Here is a 15,637-nt window from a genome sequence, read left to right on the forward strand (position 1 = left end):
TGCCTGGCCCACCCTCCCTGCCCAGGGGTCACTCCCTGAGGCCTGCAGGACCCAGTTCCTATTCCTGAACTGCCTCCTTGGCCAACCTGGCCTCCTGCTGGAACTCGGGAACCTCCCAGGTGGCCAGGCCCCTCCCCAAGACCCCCAACACTCATAGGGTGAGGCTGTCAGAGTGGGCCTCTGTGCAGACGAGAGACCACCATGCCTCCCCGGAGCACCCAGAAGAAGGTGAGGACACAGACTGGGGGACAGGTGTGTTTATTACCCACAGTCAGTCACACGACATGAATCACCACCCCTGCCTTCAGCAGACTTTACGAAGGGCTGAGGGGCCTCCGTGGCCCAGCCCCACCGCCTGCCCAACGCCAGGACCCTGGGCCTCGTCATTCTGACCCCAGCCCTGCTCCTGACCTCTGACCTCAAGGAAAAGCCAGACCCCACCAAGGGCCTGTCCCACTGGGTCTTCATGCCGGGGCACCAGGGCCCCCGGGAGCACAACTGAGGTGTCCCTGAGTGTCACTCAGCTCCCCCCACAACCCCGCCCCCAGGAGGCCAGGGCCACTCAGGTGAGGAACATGAGGCACAGTGGTGAGGAGGCAGAAAGGCCCAGAGGCGGAGCTGCCAGTGGTCGGAGGGCCTCACTCCCTTGCGGTCTGATCCAGGTGGCAGCACTGAGCCCGTCCGGCCAGTCCAGGGGGCCGGGGCCCCAGGGAGCCCCCGCCGGGCCGCCCAGTCTCTGAGCCGGGGTCAGGGTGGAGGCCCCGGCTCCCACCCCTTCCCGCAGTCCTCGGGCAGCCCGCCACGGGCTCAGCTCCGGTAGCTCCTGAGCAGGTGCCCGGCAATCACCAGCCGCTGGATTTCGCTGGTGCCCTCGTAGATCTCAGTGATACGGGCATCGCGGTAGTGCCGTTCTGCTGGCATCTCTGTCACATAGCCCATGCCGCCCAGGATCTGGATGGCCTGAGACAAGAACAGGGGCTCAGGAGGGAGAAGAACCCGGCTTGGGGAAAGCTGGAGAAGGGGCAGCCGGCCCCCTCAGGGCTCACCGCAGACACTCACCTGGTGGCTGATGGCGGTCGCAGCCTCCGAGGCGGCCAGCTTGGCCATGGCTGCCTCCTAAACATGGGGGTACAGTCAGAGCCTTCCCTTGAGGGGACCCCCCCAACCCCTGCTCACAGCACCTCAGCACGGGAGGCCTGTAGAGCCTCCCCATGGGGCAGTAAACCCCAGGCCCACACCTCTAACCCACAGGGCCGAGGGGCAGAGATCCGCCCCAACCTCTCCCCTGTCCCTGGGCCCACCACATTCTGGGCCATGGCTCGGGGACCCCTGTGGGCACCTTGATGAAAGGCTTCTTGTTATCCTTCAGCATGGCAGCGCGCCAGGTCAGCAGCCGGGCACTCTCCAGGGCCAGGGCCATGTCTGCCAACTTGAACTGCAACAGCCCCACCCCACACCACAGGTCAGCAGCTGCCCCTCCAGGGACAGGAGGGAGGGGAAGGAGGACAGAGAGCAGTCAGGAGGCCACACTTCCCGCCCACTGCCCAGCCTCCAGGCCCAGTTCCTAAAACTGCCATTACCTGGATGACCTGGAGCTTGGTGAGGGGTGCCCCGAAGGCCATGCGATTCTCAGCATAGTTCGCAGCACAATCGAGGGCGGTCTGGGCAATGCCCAGGGCCTGGGAGGCGATGCCGATGCGGCCCATGTCCAGGGTTTGCTGTGGGGACTGCCCTGGTCAGTGGTCCGCCAGCCGGGGGGCAGGCCTGGCCCCAAGGTGCCACCCCCACCGCCGGGCTCACCATGGCTATCTTGAAGCCCATCCCCGGCTCCCCCAGGATGCTGTCCTTGGGGATGCGACAGTCCTCAAAGATGAGGTTGGCCGTGGATGAGCCCCGGATGCCCAGCTTGTCTTCCTTCTTCCCCAACGTGAGCCCAGGCGTTGGCATGGGGACCAGGAAGGCACTGATGCCCTGAATGGAGAGGCGGTGGTTTTCTCAGAGCTGCCCCTCAGCCACAGCCTTGCACCAGCACATCCAACACCAACCCGGTCCCCTCCCAACCTCCCTCGGAAGCTCAAGCCCTGACACCCTCTGCCAGCTTCTGGGGAAGGTGTAGACTTCAGTGGCAGCTGGGGAGGGACAGGGACAGCCCACTTGCCCTAGAGCAAAAATAGGCCCAGTCGGGCCACGGAGAGAAGGCTCTAGAAACTGAAATGACAGCAGCCCAGGATCTGGCTGAACCCCTCTCTGGGATGCCCACCTTGTTTTGCAGGGCTCTGTCTGTGCTGGCAAAGACCACGGCAGCCGAGGCCTCCCAGGCATTGGTGATCCAGGCTTTGGTGCCATTCAGGACCCACGAGTCGCCCTCGGCCCGGGCGGTGGTGGACGCGGCTCCTGCATCGCTACCGTTTCCTGCCCACAGACTCAGGGCTCAGCGCAGGCCCCACCCCACACAACCTGAGGGCACCAGCCTCACTCGCTCCACACCCTCTGCTGGTGGGCATGAAACCCTATGACTCGGGCTCCAAAGATGAGGGTCCCAAAGCTCTCAGTGACGGGCCCAGAGGGCAAAGGGGGTGTGCAGGAATTGGGCATCTTAAACCAGGGGACCCGAAGGCAATTTTCCTCCCAGCGCCGTGGTGGCAAAAAAAGTGCTCACCCCACCAACCACACGGGGAGCCTCCCCTCTGGCCTCTGAAGCAGTGGGCAGTTGGCCCAGCACCTTCCTCTCCTCCCCCTCTGGTCCTGTCACCCTAAGGACAGAGTGAGAGGACAGGGCAGGTACCTGGTTCGCTGAGGGCAAAGCAGCCAATTTTATCACCACTGGTGAAAGGCGTGACCCACTTCTGCTTCTGCTCCTTGGAGCCAAACTTCAAGATGGGCCCCAGGTAGAGAGACTAGGGGGAGAGCGGGGAGCGGTTGGAGGCCCCAGGCCCAGATGCATCCTGCCCACCTGCGGGCTGCACTCAGGGCCTGTTCTCTCCAGGGCCTATCCAGTAGGACCAAGGCCTGTGACGTCTCCAGAGAGATCAGGCCTGGGAGCCGAGGCCAGAGTCTGCCCGCTCACAGGAGCCTCCCTCCACCCATGTGTCCCAGGGGCCTGGGGCGGGGGGGCTCACATTGTTGACACTCATGATGACTCCAGTGGAGGCGCAGCCGCGGCTGATCTCCTCCATGGCGATGGCGTAGGCCAGGTAATCAAGGCCGGCACCGCCAAGCTCCTCGGGCACATCCATGGCCAGAAGCCCGAGCCCGCCCATCTTCTTCACCTGGGCACAGGGAAGGACAGCACGGCATGGGCAGCTGCTGGGGGTGAGTCCACCCTCCCCAAGCCCAAATCCTCCTGCCCCCCAGGCAGTGCCTGCAGAAATTCAGGCCATGTGACCCCAGCCATCCACAGGGGATCGCCAAGTCCAGACGCTGAAGACCCATTCCCACTGAGGTCTGTATGACGGCACTACTCATTCGAGCTGTCCTGCCCCTGCCTCCACGCCTGTTCCCCGCTCCGTCCACAGCCATGGCAGCAAGCAGGCAGAAGGCACAGGATGCTTTCAGGGAACTCAGAGGTAAGGAGCAGGACAGTGTAAGCCACACTGACCTTCATCCAGCCCCCTCTGCACATCCACACACACACACCCTCCCCACCACAGGGCCTCTGCACATGCCGCCTCCTATCCATCAGCTGGCCATCGCCCCTCCTCTCCTGATCGCAGCTCAGGCCTCATTGCTTTGGGCTGCCACCCCCAGCCTCGCTGAGTCAAATCCTTCAGTCCCTCTCCCACAGCACCTCTGTGGCTGGAATTTCTCAGGGATGAACGTGCTTCTCTGGATTAAGGTCTTTTGCCCTCACCACGAGGGCAGAGACTGTGTACACTCTGGCTCACTGCTACATGCCCAAGGCCAGTGAGAGAATGAATGGAGGCTAAGAGCTTGGGACTCTGAATTCTGAGGAATAATAATATTAAGAGCGGGCCAGGAGCAGTGATCACACCTGTAATCCCAGCACTTTGGGAGGCCAAGGTGAGGGGATTGCTTGAGGCCAGGAGTTCAAGACCAGTCTGGGCAACATAGCAAGACCCCATCTCTACCAAAAACAAAATAGTATTATTACTCTCAGGTGAGTAATATGGGAAATGTGGACCATAACAGAATCTACCTAACTTCAAAAAGGAACAAGGAAAACCACTTACCTCTGGGAGAGCAGGGAGAGGGACGGGGACAGGGAGGGGAACCGTTGCTTTTCACCAGCCCTTTTATACAATTTTACTCCTGCAACCATGTTATTTCATTTTATTTTATTTTATATTTTATTTTATTTTTGTGACAGAGTCTCGCTCTGTTGCCCAGGCTGGAGTGCAATGGTGTGATCTCAGCTCACTGCAACCTCTTCCTCCCAGGTTCAAGCAATTCTCTGCCTCAGCCTCCCGAGTAGCTGGGATTACAGATGCCCAGCACCACGCCCAGCTAATTTTTGTATTTTTAGTAGAGACAGGTTTTCACTATCTTGGGTAGTCTGGTCTTGAACTCCTGACCTCGTGATCCACCCACCTCGGCCTCCCAAAGTGCTGGGATTACAGGCTTGAGCCACCACACCTGGCCTCAACCATGTTCTTGTACTACAGTGACTTACATAAATCAGAATGTTTGCTAATATGTTCTTGTTTTTCTATAATAAATGTTACTCCTGTGAATATAAAAGTTTTACCTTCTCCTTCCCCAAAACGGTACTTACCTCAAAGGACTGTTCTGAGGCCTGATTGAGATAATATACATGAAATGTAGATAATATACCTGGCCCAGGCTGAGTTATTGGTGGACAGCATTTAGCATCAAGTGGCTGCCAAGTTCCTTTTTTTTTTTTTTTTTTTTTAGGACTGAGCGCGGTAGATTACACCTGTAATCCCAGCACCTTGTTTTGTTTTTTTTTTTTTTTTTTTGAGACGGTCTCGCTTTGTCACCCAGGCTGGAGTGCAGTGGCGCGATCTCAGCTCACTGCAACCTCCACCTCCTGGGTTCAAGCAATTCTCCTGCCTCAGCCTCCCAAGTAGCTGGGATTACAGGCACCCGCCACCATGCCCGGCTAGTTTTTATATTTTTGGTAGAGACTGGGTTTCACCACGTTAGCCAGGCTGTTCTCGAACTCCTGACCTCAGGTGATTCACCTGCCTCAGCCTCCCAAAGAATCTCAGCACTTTGGAAAGCCAAGATGGGTAGATCATTTGAAGCCAGGAGTTCGAGAACAGCCTGGCCAACGTGGTGAAAACCATGTCTCTACAAAAAATATAAAAATTAGCCAGGCATCGTGGCAGGCGCCTGTAATCCCAGCTACTCAGGAGGCTGAGGCAGGAGAATTGCTTGAACCTGGGAGGAAGAGGTTGCAGTGAGCTGATAGCAGCCACTGCACTCCAGCCTAGGTGACACAGCGAGACCGTCTCAAAAAAAAAAAAAAAATTATTGTTTTTTAGAGACAGGGTCTCACTATGTTGCCCAAGCTGGTATCGAAATCCTGGCTCAAGTGATCCTCCTGCCTCAGCCTCCCTCATGCTATTAGAGGCACGAACCACCACACCAAGCCTGGTTCTTACTTTGATAATAACATATGGAAAAGAGGGGGCACCTAGGAGCCTGCAGCACTTCCGTGACAATCCGTGTGTCCCTCTGTAAAACTGCTTGATTCCTCCTTGAACTGTCCCCAAGGGAAACTCGCTTGTGAGACTCTAAGCACGGGGCAGGCCGTCCTCATCTCTGAGTCTCCCACGCATACCCCATGTGGGGCATAAACGTGTATGCTGAGAGGCTTGAGCTATGACCCCCGCAAGTGCACATCAAGCTCTGTGGCCCCCAGGTAGATGCTGTGCTGCAGTCAGAGGGCAGAGAAGCTGGGAAGGAGGCCAGTGTGTGGAAGGCAGCAGGACAGCAACCCCCCAAGATGTCCCCATCCCAATCCCAGGCCCCGTGAGTACGTTCCCTTCTGTGGCAACAAGGACTTTCCACACGTAAGTGAAGCATCTGGAGATGTGAGGGTTATTCTGGATGATCAGAGTAGCCCAGTGTCATCACAGGGTCTTTGTAAGGGAAAGACAGACACAGACTCAGAGAAGGAGAGGTGACGACGGAAGCAGAGCCAGGAACTCTGGCAGGAAGGAATGCAGGCAGCCTCTAGAACTGGAAAAGACAGGAGCGGATTACCCCAGAGCCTCCAGAAGGAACTCAGTCCTGCCAATGCCTTGATTTAGCACTGTGGGACCCACACTGGATTCCTGACTCAGGTTGAGTAACTGGTGAACGGCATTTATCATCAAGTGGCTGCCATGATTTTGTTTGTTTTTTCCATTTTATTTTTGATAGAGATGGGGTCTTGCTATGTTGCCCAGGCTGGTCTTGAACTGTCAGAGAATATATCTGTATTGCTTTAAGCCACAGGGTTTGTGGTCATTTGTTACAGCAGCAATAGGAAACTCATCCACAGTGACAAACGGGAACTCAGAGCTTCCAGGGAGGTATCATTTTGAGAATTACTAAAAAGAAGATCATTCTGTGGCCACCACACACCTGGGGAGGGGGGGCGCTGCTCAGAATAGGCACCATTTCAGCAGGCAGGAAACAACTAGGGAAGGGGGAAGTCCAAGGGAGAGAGTGCTTTCTGCTGCATTTCACTGGGAAGAGGACCTGGAGACGCAGACCTGCGGCAGCACAAACGTGGCCTCTGAACAGAACACTTTTCTAGCCCACACTTCAGAGTACTTTGCCAGGCGCGGTGGCTCATGGTTGTATTCCCAGCACTTTGGGAGCTGAGGCGGGTGGATCACCTGAGGTCAGGAGTTCGAGACCAGCCTGGCCAACATGGCAAAACCCCGTCTCTACTAAAAATACAAAACATTAGCTCAGCGTAGTGGTGGATGCCTATAATCCCAGCTACTTGGGAGGCTAAGGCAGGGGAATCACTTGAATCTGGGAGGCAGACGTTGCAGTGAGCTGAGATCGCACAGTGCACTCCAGCCTGGGCAACAGAGGGAGACTGTCTCAAAAAAAAAAAAAAAAAGGCTGGGTGCAGTGGCTCATGCCTTTAATCCCAGCACTTTGGGAGGCCAAGGCGAGCAGATCACGAGGTCAGAAGTTCGAGACCAGCCTGGCCAACATGGTAAAACCCCATCTCTACTAAAAATACAAAAATTAGCCAGGCGTGGTGGTGGGCGCCTGTAATCCCAGCTACTTGGGAGGCTGAGGTAGGAGAATCGTTTGAACCCAGAAGGCAGAGATTGCAGTGAGCCGAGATCATGCCACTGTACTCCAGCCTGGGCAACAGAGCAAGACTCCGCCTCAAAAAAAAAAAACAAAAAAAAAACCCAAAAAAAACAACTATTTTATTAAGGAACAACTCTGCTGCCGGACAATACTCTAAGTGCTAGAAATACGCAGGTCTCCAGTGACTCAGGAGGCGGATGGGGCAGGAGAATCACTTGAGCCCAGGCGTTCAAATCCAGCCTGGCCAACATGGTGATACACCTGTTTCTAAAAGAAAATTTTTTAATTAAAAAAAATTTTTTAAAGGGTGTGGTAGCTCAGGCCTGTAATCCCAGCACTTTGGGAGACAGAGGTAGGAGGATCACCTGAGTCCGGGCGTTTGAGACCAGCCTCACCAACATGGCAAGACCCCATCTCCACAAAAAGTTAATAAAAATAAAAATAAATGAGCCAGGCATGGTGGTGGACACCTGTGGTCCCAGCTACTGCAGGAGCTGAGGCATGAGGATCGCTTGAGCCCAGGAGGTCGAGGTTGCAGTGAGCCGTGTTTGTGTCACTGCACTCCAGCCTGGGTGACAGTGAGGCCCTGTCTCAAAAAAAACAAAAACAAGGCCGGGCGCGGTGGCTCACGCCTGTAATCCCAGCACTTTGGGAGCCGAGGCGGGCGGATCACAAGGTCAGGAGATCGAGACCACGGTGAAACCCCGTCTCTACTAAAAATACAAAAAATTAGCCGGGCGCGGTTGTGGGCGCCTATAGTCCCAGCTACTCGGGAGGCTGAGGCAGGAGAATGGCGTGAACCCGGGAGGCGGAGCTTGCAGTGAGCCGAGATCGCGCCACTGCACTCCAGCCTGGGCGACAGAGCGAGACTCCGTCTCAAAAAAAAAAAAAAAAAAAAAACCAAAATGAATATGCAGGTGTCCAAGACTCACGGTCAGGCCTGCGCATGAACCTTACCGAAAGCCTCTTTCTCTAGCCCGCCAGCGAGACAGAATGAGGCTAAACGAGCTCAAGCCGCCCCACCCTCCAAGAACCTTCAGATCTCCCCGGACACAGAGACACGCCCTCCTTTTCACCCCAGAGCTTGTTGGTATAAAACCCTGGAATAAATGGTGCATGAGCCAATAGCTTCGTAACTCCATCTCATCCCCAGAAACACAGTGGGAACCCAAATTCCCAGAAAGAGAGTAAAAGGATGAAACTCTCCTAGGTGCGTTCAGTTCCTCATACTCACCTAAAATGCTTGGTCACACATCCTGACAGGTAGCAAAGTGAGGATGACCCCATATTCCTCTTACAAATGAGGGAATTCACACAGAAAGGGTGTGTGGCATCAGTGGCCAGGTCTAGGCCACCAGGAGGCAAGACAGAACCCCAGCCTCCTCCTTTCTACACAGCACCGCCTCCCTCTGGCTAATGCAACACTTCTCAACGAGCTAGAATCAAAAGTTGTAAGAATTCATAATTCCCGCCCCCAAAGGACCTCACTAGCGTATACTGTCACCCTCAATTTTCACCCAGCTCCTGTCCTCCCTCCTTTCTCACCATCAGCATTTTCTTTTACAGCATCTACCAGCTGGGACTGGTGGCTCACACCTATAATCCCAGAACTTTGGGAGGCCCAGGCGCGCGAATCACAAAGTCAAGAGTTCGAGACCAGCCTGGCCAACATGGTGAAACCCCGTCTCTACTAAAAATACAAAAATTAGTTGGGTATGGTGGTGTGTGCCTGTAATCCCAGCTACTTGGGACGCTGAGGCAGGAGAATTGCTTGAACCCGGGAGGCAGAGGAGGCTGCAGTGAACACCACTGTACTCCACTGTACTCCAGCCTGGGGACAGAGCGAGACTCCGTCACACACACAAAAAAATAATTAAAAAAATAAAGCATCTACCTCTGTCTGTGAAAGACATGGCAGTTCTGCTCACTCCCACTCTGGTGTTGAGACAGCAAATTTCAAAAGAGAGGAGCGCCACTCTGGGGCAGCACATGAGAGCACAGCCTTCTCTACCCCATCCCAGAGCCTGGACACAGTCACCTCACCCCATTTTATCAGCGGTGACAGGGGCTGTTTCCCAGGCTTTCTCACTATGAAATTCATCTCTAGATTTCAGGCAACATACTGTGGCCAGTCACAGCAACATTCTAGAAAAAAAACTGGGGACAAATCAATAACTGTGGTAATGTGCACTCGTTAAAGGGCCTCCTGAAAAAGAGACAGGGAGACCAGCACTGAGGGAAGGAAAAAGCGGTGGCAGGAGATGGAAGAGACGAGATAGGCAAAAAGAAGAAACCCAAAATATAATTAAGCGGTGGCTCACGCCTGTAATCCCAGCACTTTGGGAGGCCAAGGCAGCCAGGTCACCTGAGGTCAGGAGTTCAAGACCAGCCTGGCCAACATGGTGGAACCCAGCCTCTACTAAAAATACAAAAATTAGCGGGGCGTGGTGGCGGGCGCCTATAGTCCCAGCTACCTGACAGGTTGAGGCAGGAGAAGAGCTTGAACCTAGGAGACAGAGGCTGCAGTGAGGCAAGATTACACCACTGCACTCCAGCCTGGGGAACAGAGTGAGACAAGGAGAGGAGAGGGGAGGGGAGGGGAGGGGAGGGGAGGGGAGGGGAGGGGAGGGGAGGGGAGGGGAGGGGAGGGGAGGGGAGGGGAGGGGAGGGGAGGGGAGGGGAGGGGAGGGGAGGGGAGGGGAGGGGAGGGGAGGGGAGGGGAGGGGAGGGGAGGGGAGGGGAGGGGAGGGGAGGGGAGGGAGGGGAGGGGAGGGGAGGGGAGGGGAGGGGAGGGGAGGGGAGGGGAGGGGAGGGGAGGGGAGGGGAGGGGAGGGGAGGGGAGGGGAGGGGAGGAAAAGCAGCCCAGGGAAAAAAAAAAATGGGTTCAAGTTTGTCCGTCATTTCTGACCTATGTAAATTGATAGTAATTGACTAACAGCAGCCAGGCTCACCCCAGTCCCAATATTTTAGTATTTTCTACAGAGGGAGGCCTGACTTTCAGAGCTATATCAAGGGGTGGCCTCCTAGAGCCCCCTGCAATGGTCACTCTTGGTTCCTAGTGTCTGTGACCCAGCAACCCAGACCTGCACCCTGAGAAGAGGCAGCAGCACTGACGAGGCTGAGCCTGGTGGTCTCCAGACTCCCAAGAGAAACCGTAAGAAAGGGTATAAGACCCCTTTCCCAGCAGTGACAGACAAAGCAAGCCTGCAGCACCTGCTGCCTTCGTATCTGGGAAACAGTTAGTGGGTTCCTCATATAAAAACAATGTTTTAAGTCCCTTTTAAAACTCATTTTCAAGGCCGGGCGCGGTAGCTCACACCTGTAATCCCAGCACTTTGGGAGGCCGAGGCGGGCAGATTGCCTGAGCTCAGGAGTTTGAGACTAGCCTGGGCAACATGGTGAAACCCCATCTCTACCGAAATACAAAAATTAGCCGGGCGTGGCAGCATGCTACTCAGGAGGCTGAGGCAGGAGAATTGCTTGAACCCAGGAGGTGGAGTCTGCGGTGAGCCAAGATCGCGCCACTGCACTCCAATCTGGCAACAGAGCAAGACTGTGTCTCAAAAAAATGTTTAAATAGGCCGGGCGCGGTGGCTCAAGCCTGTAATCCCAGCACTTTGGAGGCCGAGACGGGCGGATCACGAGGTCAGGAGATCGAGACCATCCTGGCTAACACGGTGAAACCCCGTCTCTACTAAAAACTACAAAAAAACTAGCCGGGCGAGGTGGCGGGCGCCTGTAGTCCCAGCTACTCGGGAGGCTGAGGCAGGAGAATGGCGTGAACCCGGGAGGCGGAGCTTGCAGTGAGCTGAGATCCGGCCACTGCACTCCAGCCTGGGCGGCAGAGCGAGACTCCGTCTCAAAAAAAAAAAAAGTTTAAATAAAAAATAAATTAAAATTAAAATTAAAAAAAAAAAAAAAAAGACAAGGAGAAGAGGCCAGAGAGGTCTGACTTTTCACAAAACATTAACTAAACAGCTATCTACTACTGAGGTTTACACCAGGTGCTGGATATCTTACTAGGCCAGAGTGTACGGCAGTAACATCTTCAATGCGTAGCTGCAGACAGACTGAATGCAAATGGAAGAACACAATGGCACGGGAGGGAGTGCGCTCAGGGCAAAAAACAGTTCAAGCAGCCTTGGCGCGGTGGCTCACGCCTGTAATCCCAGCACTTCGGGAAGCCAAGGCAGGCAGATCACCTAAGGTCAGGAGTTCAAGACCAGCCTGGCCAACATGGAGAAACCCCATCTCTAATAAAAGTACAAAAACTAGCTGGGTGTGGTGCAGCCGCCTAATCCCAGCTACTGGGGGCTGAGGCAGGGGAATCACTTGAACTCAAGATCCTGGCAGAGGGTGCAGTGAGCCGAGATTGCGTCACTGACCTCCAGCCTGGGCAACAGAGTAAGAGTCCGTCTCAAAATAAATAAATAAATAATAAGTAAATAAAAAAGAAAATAAATCAAGCAGACTGCAGCTGATGAGCTCCATGACCTTGGGTACATTATTTACCTTGTTCACCAATCTGAGTCCATGGGGTATATAATAATAGTACCTTTGGCCGGGCATGGTGTCTCACACCTGTAATCCCAGCACCTTGGGAGGCCGAGGCAGGCAGACCACCTGAGGTCAGGAGCCTGGCCAACATGGTGAAATCCCGTCTCTACTAAAAATACAAAATTAGCTGGGCATAGTGGTACATCCCAGCTACTTGGAGGCTGAGGCAGAAGAATCACTGAACTCGGGAGGCGGAGGCTGCAGTGAGGCGAGGTCGCACCATTGCACTCCAGCCTGAGCCACAAGAGTGAAACTCCATCTCAAAAAAATAAATAAATAAGAATAGTACCTTCACCTCACAGGACTGTTGTGAGGAACAGATGGGATAACCCATCTCAAGAACAGGGCCTAGCGCATGCCAAGCACCCTAAAAGCACTATTAGAATGAGCACAGTGGCTGGCACACGGCAAGCAACTGACCATCCACCACATATGACTGTTGTTCCAGAAGTTAAGTACTGGCTACTGGCCACAGGCTGGACAAGGGAAACTTCCAGAGCATTTTCTGGGTTCCAGGCCCTGCTTTGGGGTTCCTCTACCGGAGTCCAAGTGCCGCTGTCACTGCCACTGCCACCACTCATCCAGGAACAGAGGCAGACCGCCATGATAGGCTGCTGAGGTTGCATTTTCACCTGAGCGGCTGGGAAGAGCTGTTCCTTATCCACCTGGGCTGCAATGGGAAACAACTCCTTCTCTGCAAAGTCCCGGCATGTCTGGAGCAACATCTGGTGTGTCTCAGGCAGTTCCACAGACTGGTAGATGGTGTGTAACTGCCGCCAGGCCCTAGGACACAGAGCTGCCAGCAAGGGCAGAAGTGAGTGGAAGGAGGAGGCAGGAGGTCTCAAAGAATCCTAGTGACCCACTAACTCAGTGGTTCTCCACCAGGGAGGGTTGTGCCCTCCAAGGGACATCTGGCAATGTCTGGAGCCAGTTTTAGTAGTCTCACCTAGAGGAGGGGAATGCTATTGGGACCCAGTGGATAGGGGCCTGGGATCCCTGCTGAACATCCTACAAGGCAGAGGACAGCCCCCACAACAAAGAACTGTCAGCCCAAAATGTCCATGGCTGCCACTGAAAACCCCCTACTAACTGAATGCTTAGTATACTCACTAGACATTTCCATACACGACATCCTTCAGTCCTCAGTATAACACCAATAGTAATAAGACCTCAGCTCTGTGACCTTAGGCAAGGGTTTTAAACGTCACTGAGCCTTCGTTTCTATAACAAGTGGAGGAAAATAGTATTCCGCTCCTGGGAGTGCAAAGATTAAAGAAAGCCTAACTAGCACTTAATACAGTTCTCAGTAGCGTTCGTCTTGTAATTCACGCCAGGCAAAGGAAGCTCTGGCTATATGTGTCACGGCTGCTACAGCTGGAGACGTGTAAGATGGGAAAGGTACTGTATTAACCAGCAAGAACGAGCATTTGTGGAGCACCTGTTAGACGCCAGGCATGAAGTACTTTACATACCCTGTGATTTAATCCTCCCAACAACTCTGATATTCTCTGTGGGCATTTTACACAAGGGCCAACTGAGGCTGAGAGGGGCTGTCTTGCCCAAGGTCACAGATGCAGGTCTGGTTCAATCCCGGGCCTGGCTCCGGAAGGGCGCACCCTGAACCTCTAGTGGGGGTGAAATGAGGGGAGGGAGATATGGATGCAGCCCTGAGAACTGGGCTGGCGGCTGGGGTCAATCAGGGGGCTAGGGGTCTGCGCAGGAACCGGGGACGCCTAAAGGGCCGGGCTGGTCCGGCGCGAGGAGCAGCAGAACTGGGGCAAAGGCCGTGAACGCTCCCGGAGCGGGGCTCCGCCTGCCAGCGGCTCGGATAGAGCCGGCCACCAGGACCTCCGCCCGCTGGGCCAGGCGCGGGCCGCAGCCCCGCCGTACGGAGTCCGAGCGCACTCACCTCTGCGGACAGGGCCAGAGGCCCGGGCGAGCAGCGCGGCGGCCATGGGCGGCAAACACGGCCTCAGGCTTCACGACCTCCCGCGGCGTGCGCGCTGTTCCGGACGGCTGGGGGGCGGGACCCGCGGCAGAGGCCACGCCAGTAGGGCCTCGGGGGCGGGGCCTCCAGTGGGTCCCTCCCAAGGCAATGAACCGACGCTCGACTGCGCGCGTGGTTGGTCAGCTGGCTGTTCGTGCCCTCATTTGTTAATCAAAATGCGAACAAGACAAAGCTAAGGATAGAGCTTCGCAGAAAGGCCAGAGGTCTTTTTAAAGCATAAATAAGATAGCGATCTTCGGCTTAAAACTTTGTTGGCTTTGTCGGCGGGCCCATCCCTCCTAAAATCCAATTCTATGGCTTAAAAAGCCAAGACCTGCCTTGGCTATCAGGGCCCATGCCCACTGTTCCCTGGTTATTGTTGCTCAGCTTTACGAGGCAGCTCTTCTCTAAGACCCTTAGCTGGTTCCTGACTCAGGGCCTCTGTGATCACCGTTCCCTTTGTCTGGAATGCCCCCCTCTTCATTCAGGTCTCATGGAGGCCTGTCCTGAACACACCAGGCCATTTCTCCCCCACTGGCTATCTTTCGTTCTGTTTACTCAAGGCACTTTGCATCTGAAATTATCTGCTTCCCCCACTCGCTCCAAGAAGCTCAAGGACCTTGTCCTGTGTCTTGCTGCTACCCCTCTGTTTCCACTTTAGTCCTGTCTCACTCCTGATTGGGGCAGAGCCCAGCCACACATTTGACCCCTAGTATCCTCATCAGGACGCCTTTGCCCCGCCCAAGAAACTACACTGATTTTACTTGTCCCATAAGGGTCTTCTCCTGTGCAAGTGTGATTCTGACTCCCATAGCCTCCTGGGCACCACCCACGCCTTCCCAGGAACCCAAATATCCCTCCAACTGCCTTTCTTTCCCAGCACTCAGCCAGTCAGGATATTCCCAGCATTGACCTATTTGCCAAAAATTCTGTCTCTTCCTCTTGGAGGAAAGTGGAAACCTCGGTCACTACTTCCTAGAGGAAAGCCAATCAAAAGATGCAGCAAAGTCCTTAATGTGTTACCTTTCTTTTTAAATAATGCATTTAAAAGAACGCCTCTAAATTCTCAGTACTTTAAAGTCAAATGAATGGCTCCCATTGGCAAATGCTCTAAGGGCTTCCTCACCTTTCAGTCATCCCACCTGGGCACCAGCCCTGGGTGGAAGAAACTATGAAAAAGCAGGAGAAAAGGGAGAAATGAGTGAGTTGTGTTTGTGAGCAGAGGCCAATAATTGCTTCAGTTGCCACAGAGCATCTAAATGAGACTCTTGAGAATTGTGACTGTAAATATGAATGTGAAATTTCATTTTAAAAGCATCCAAGTTTTCCAATAGAGACAGAATCAGATAGTGGTTGCAAGAGGCTAAGGTGGGAGAAGGCACCTGGCCGCAAACACAAGGAACTCAGCAACTTTCTAAGTGGGCACAATGGAAATGTCCTATATCATGATTGTGATGGGTAATAAGACTATTCATTTGTCAAAATGCATTGGTACTCTTAAGTGAGGTAAATTTTACTGTAAAGTATTCCTTATAAGCCTACTTTTACGGCCAGGTACAGTGGCTCACACCTGTAATCCCAGCACTTTGGGAGGCCGAGGCAGGTTGGTCACCTGAGGTCAGGAGTTCAAAACCAGCCTGGCCAACATGGGGAAACCCTGTCACTACCAAAAATACAGAATTAGCCGGGTGTGGTGGCACATGCCTGTAATCCCAGCTACTTGGGATGCTGAGGCAGGAGAATAACTTGAATCCGGGAGGCAAAGGGTGCAGTAAGCCACCACTGCACTCTTTTTGCCCAGGCTGGAGTGCGATGCCACCATCGTGCCATCGCACTCCAGCCTGGGCA

At 54.4% G+C, this 15,637-nt stretch overlaps 1 protein-coding gene across 4 annotated transcripts; it reads right to left on the bottom strand.

Annotated features, from left to right (window-relative positions):
* Window positions 1–242: 242 nt before the first annotated feature.
* LOC105494664 (acyl-CoA dehydrogenase short chain) lies at window positions 243–13,858 on the bottom strand. 4 transcript variants are annotated; one of them, XM_011763315.2, is made up of 10 exons: window positions 13,712–13,858; window positions 12,435–12,598; window positions 3,120–3,269; window positions 2,786–2,897; window positions 2,062–2,201; window positions 1,801–1,971; window positions 1,581–1,718; window positions 1,340–1,435; window positions 1,060–1,116; window positions 243–960 (listed from the first exon to the last, which is right to left on the bottom strand). In XM_011763315.2, the coding sequence occupies exons 1-10, from the start codon at window positions 13,755–13,757 to the stop codon at window positions 808–810; spliced, it is 1,227 nt and encodes a 408-aa protein (XP_011761617.2). In that variant the 5' UTR covers window positions 13,758–13,858; the 3' UTR covers window positions 243–807. The 4 variants fall into 4 exon arrangements, with proteins under 4 accessions (XP_011761617.2, XP_011761608.2, XP_070927060.1 ...); XM_011763306.2 differs by lacking the exon at window positions 2,062–2,201 and adding an exon at window positions 2,261–2,412; XM_071070959.1 differs by lacking the exons at window positions 2,062–2,201; window positions 13,712–13,858 and adding exons at window positions 2,261–2,412; window positions 13,275–13,515.
* Window positions 13,859–15,637: the final 1,779 nt, after the last annotated feature.

This window comes from Macaca nemestrina, chromosome 10, assembly GCF_043159975.1.
Source record: "Macaca nemestrina isolate mMacNem1 chromosome 10, mMacNem.hap1, whole genome shotgun sequence".
Lineage (NCBI taxonomy): Eukaryota > Metazoa > Chordata > Mammalia > Primates > Cercopithecidae > Macaca > Macaca nemestrina.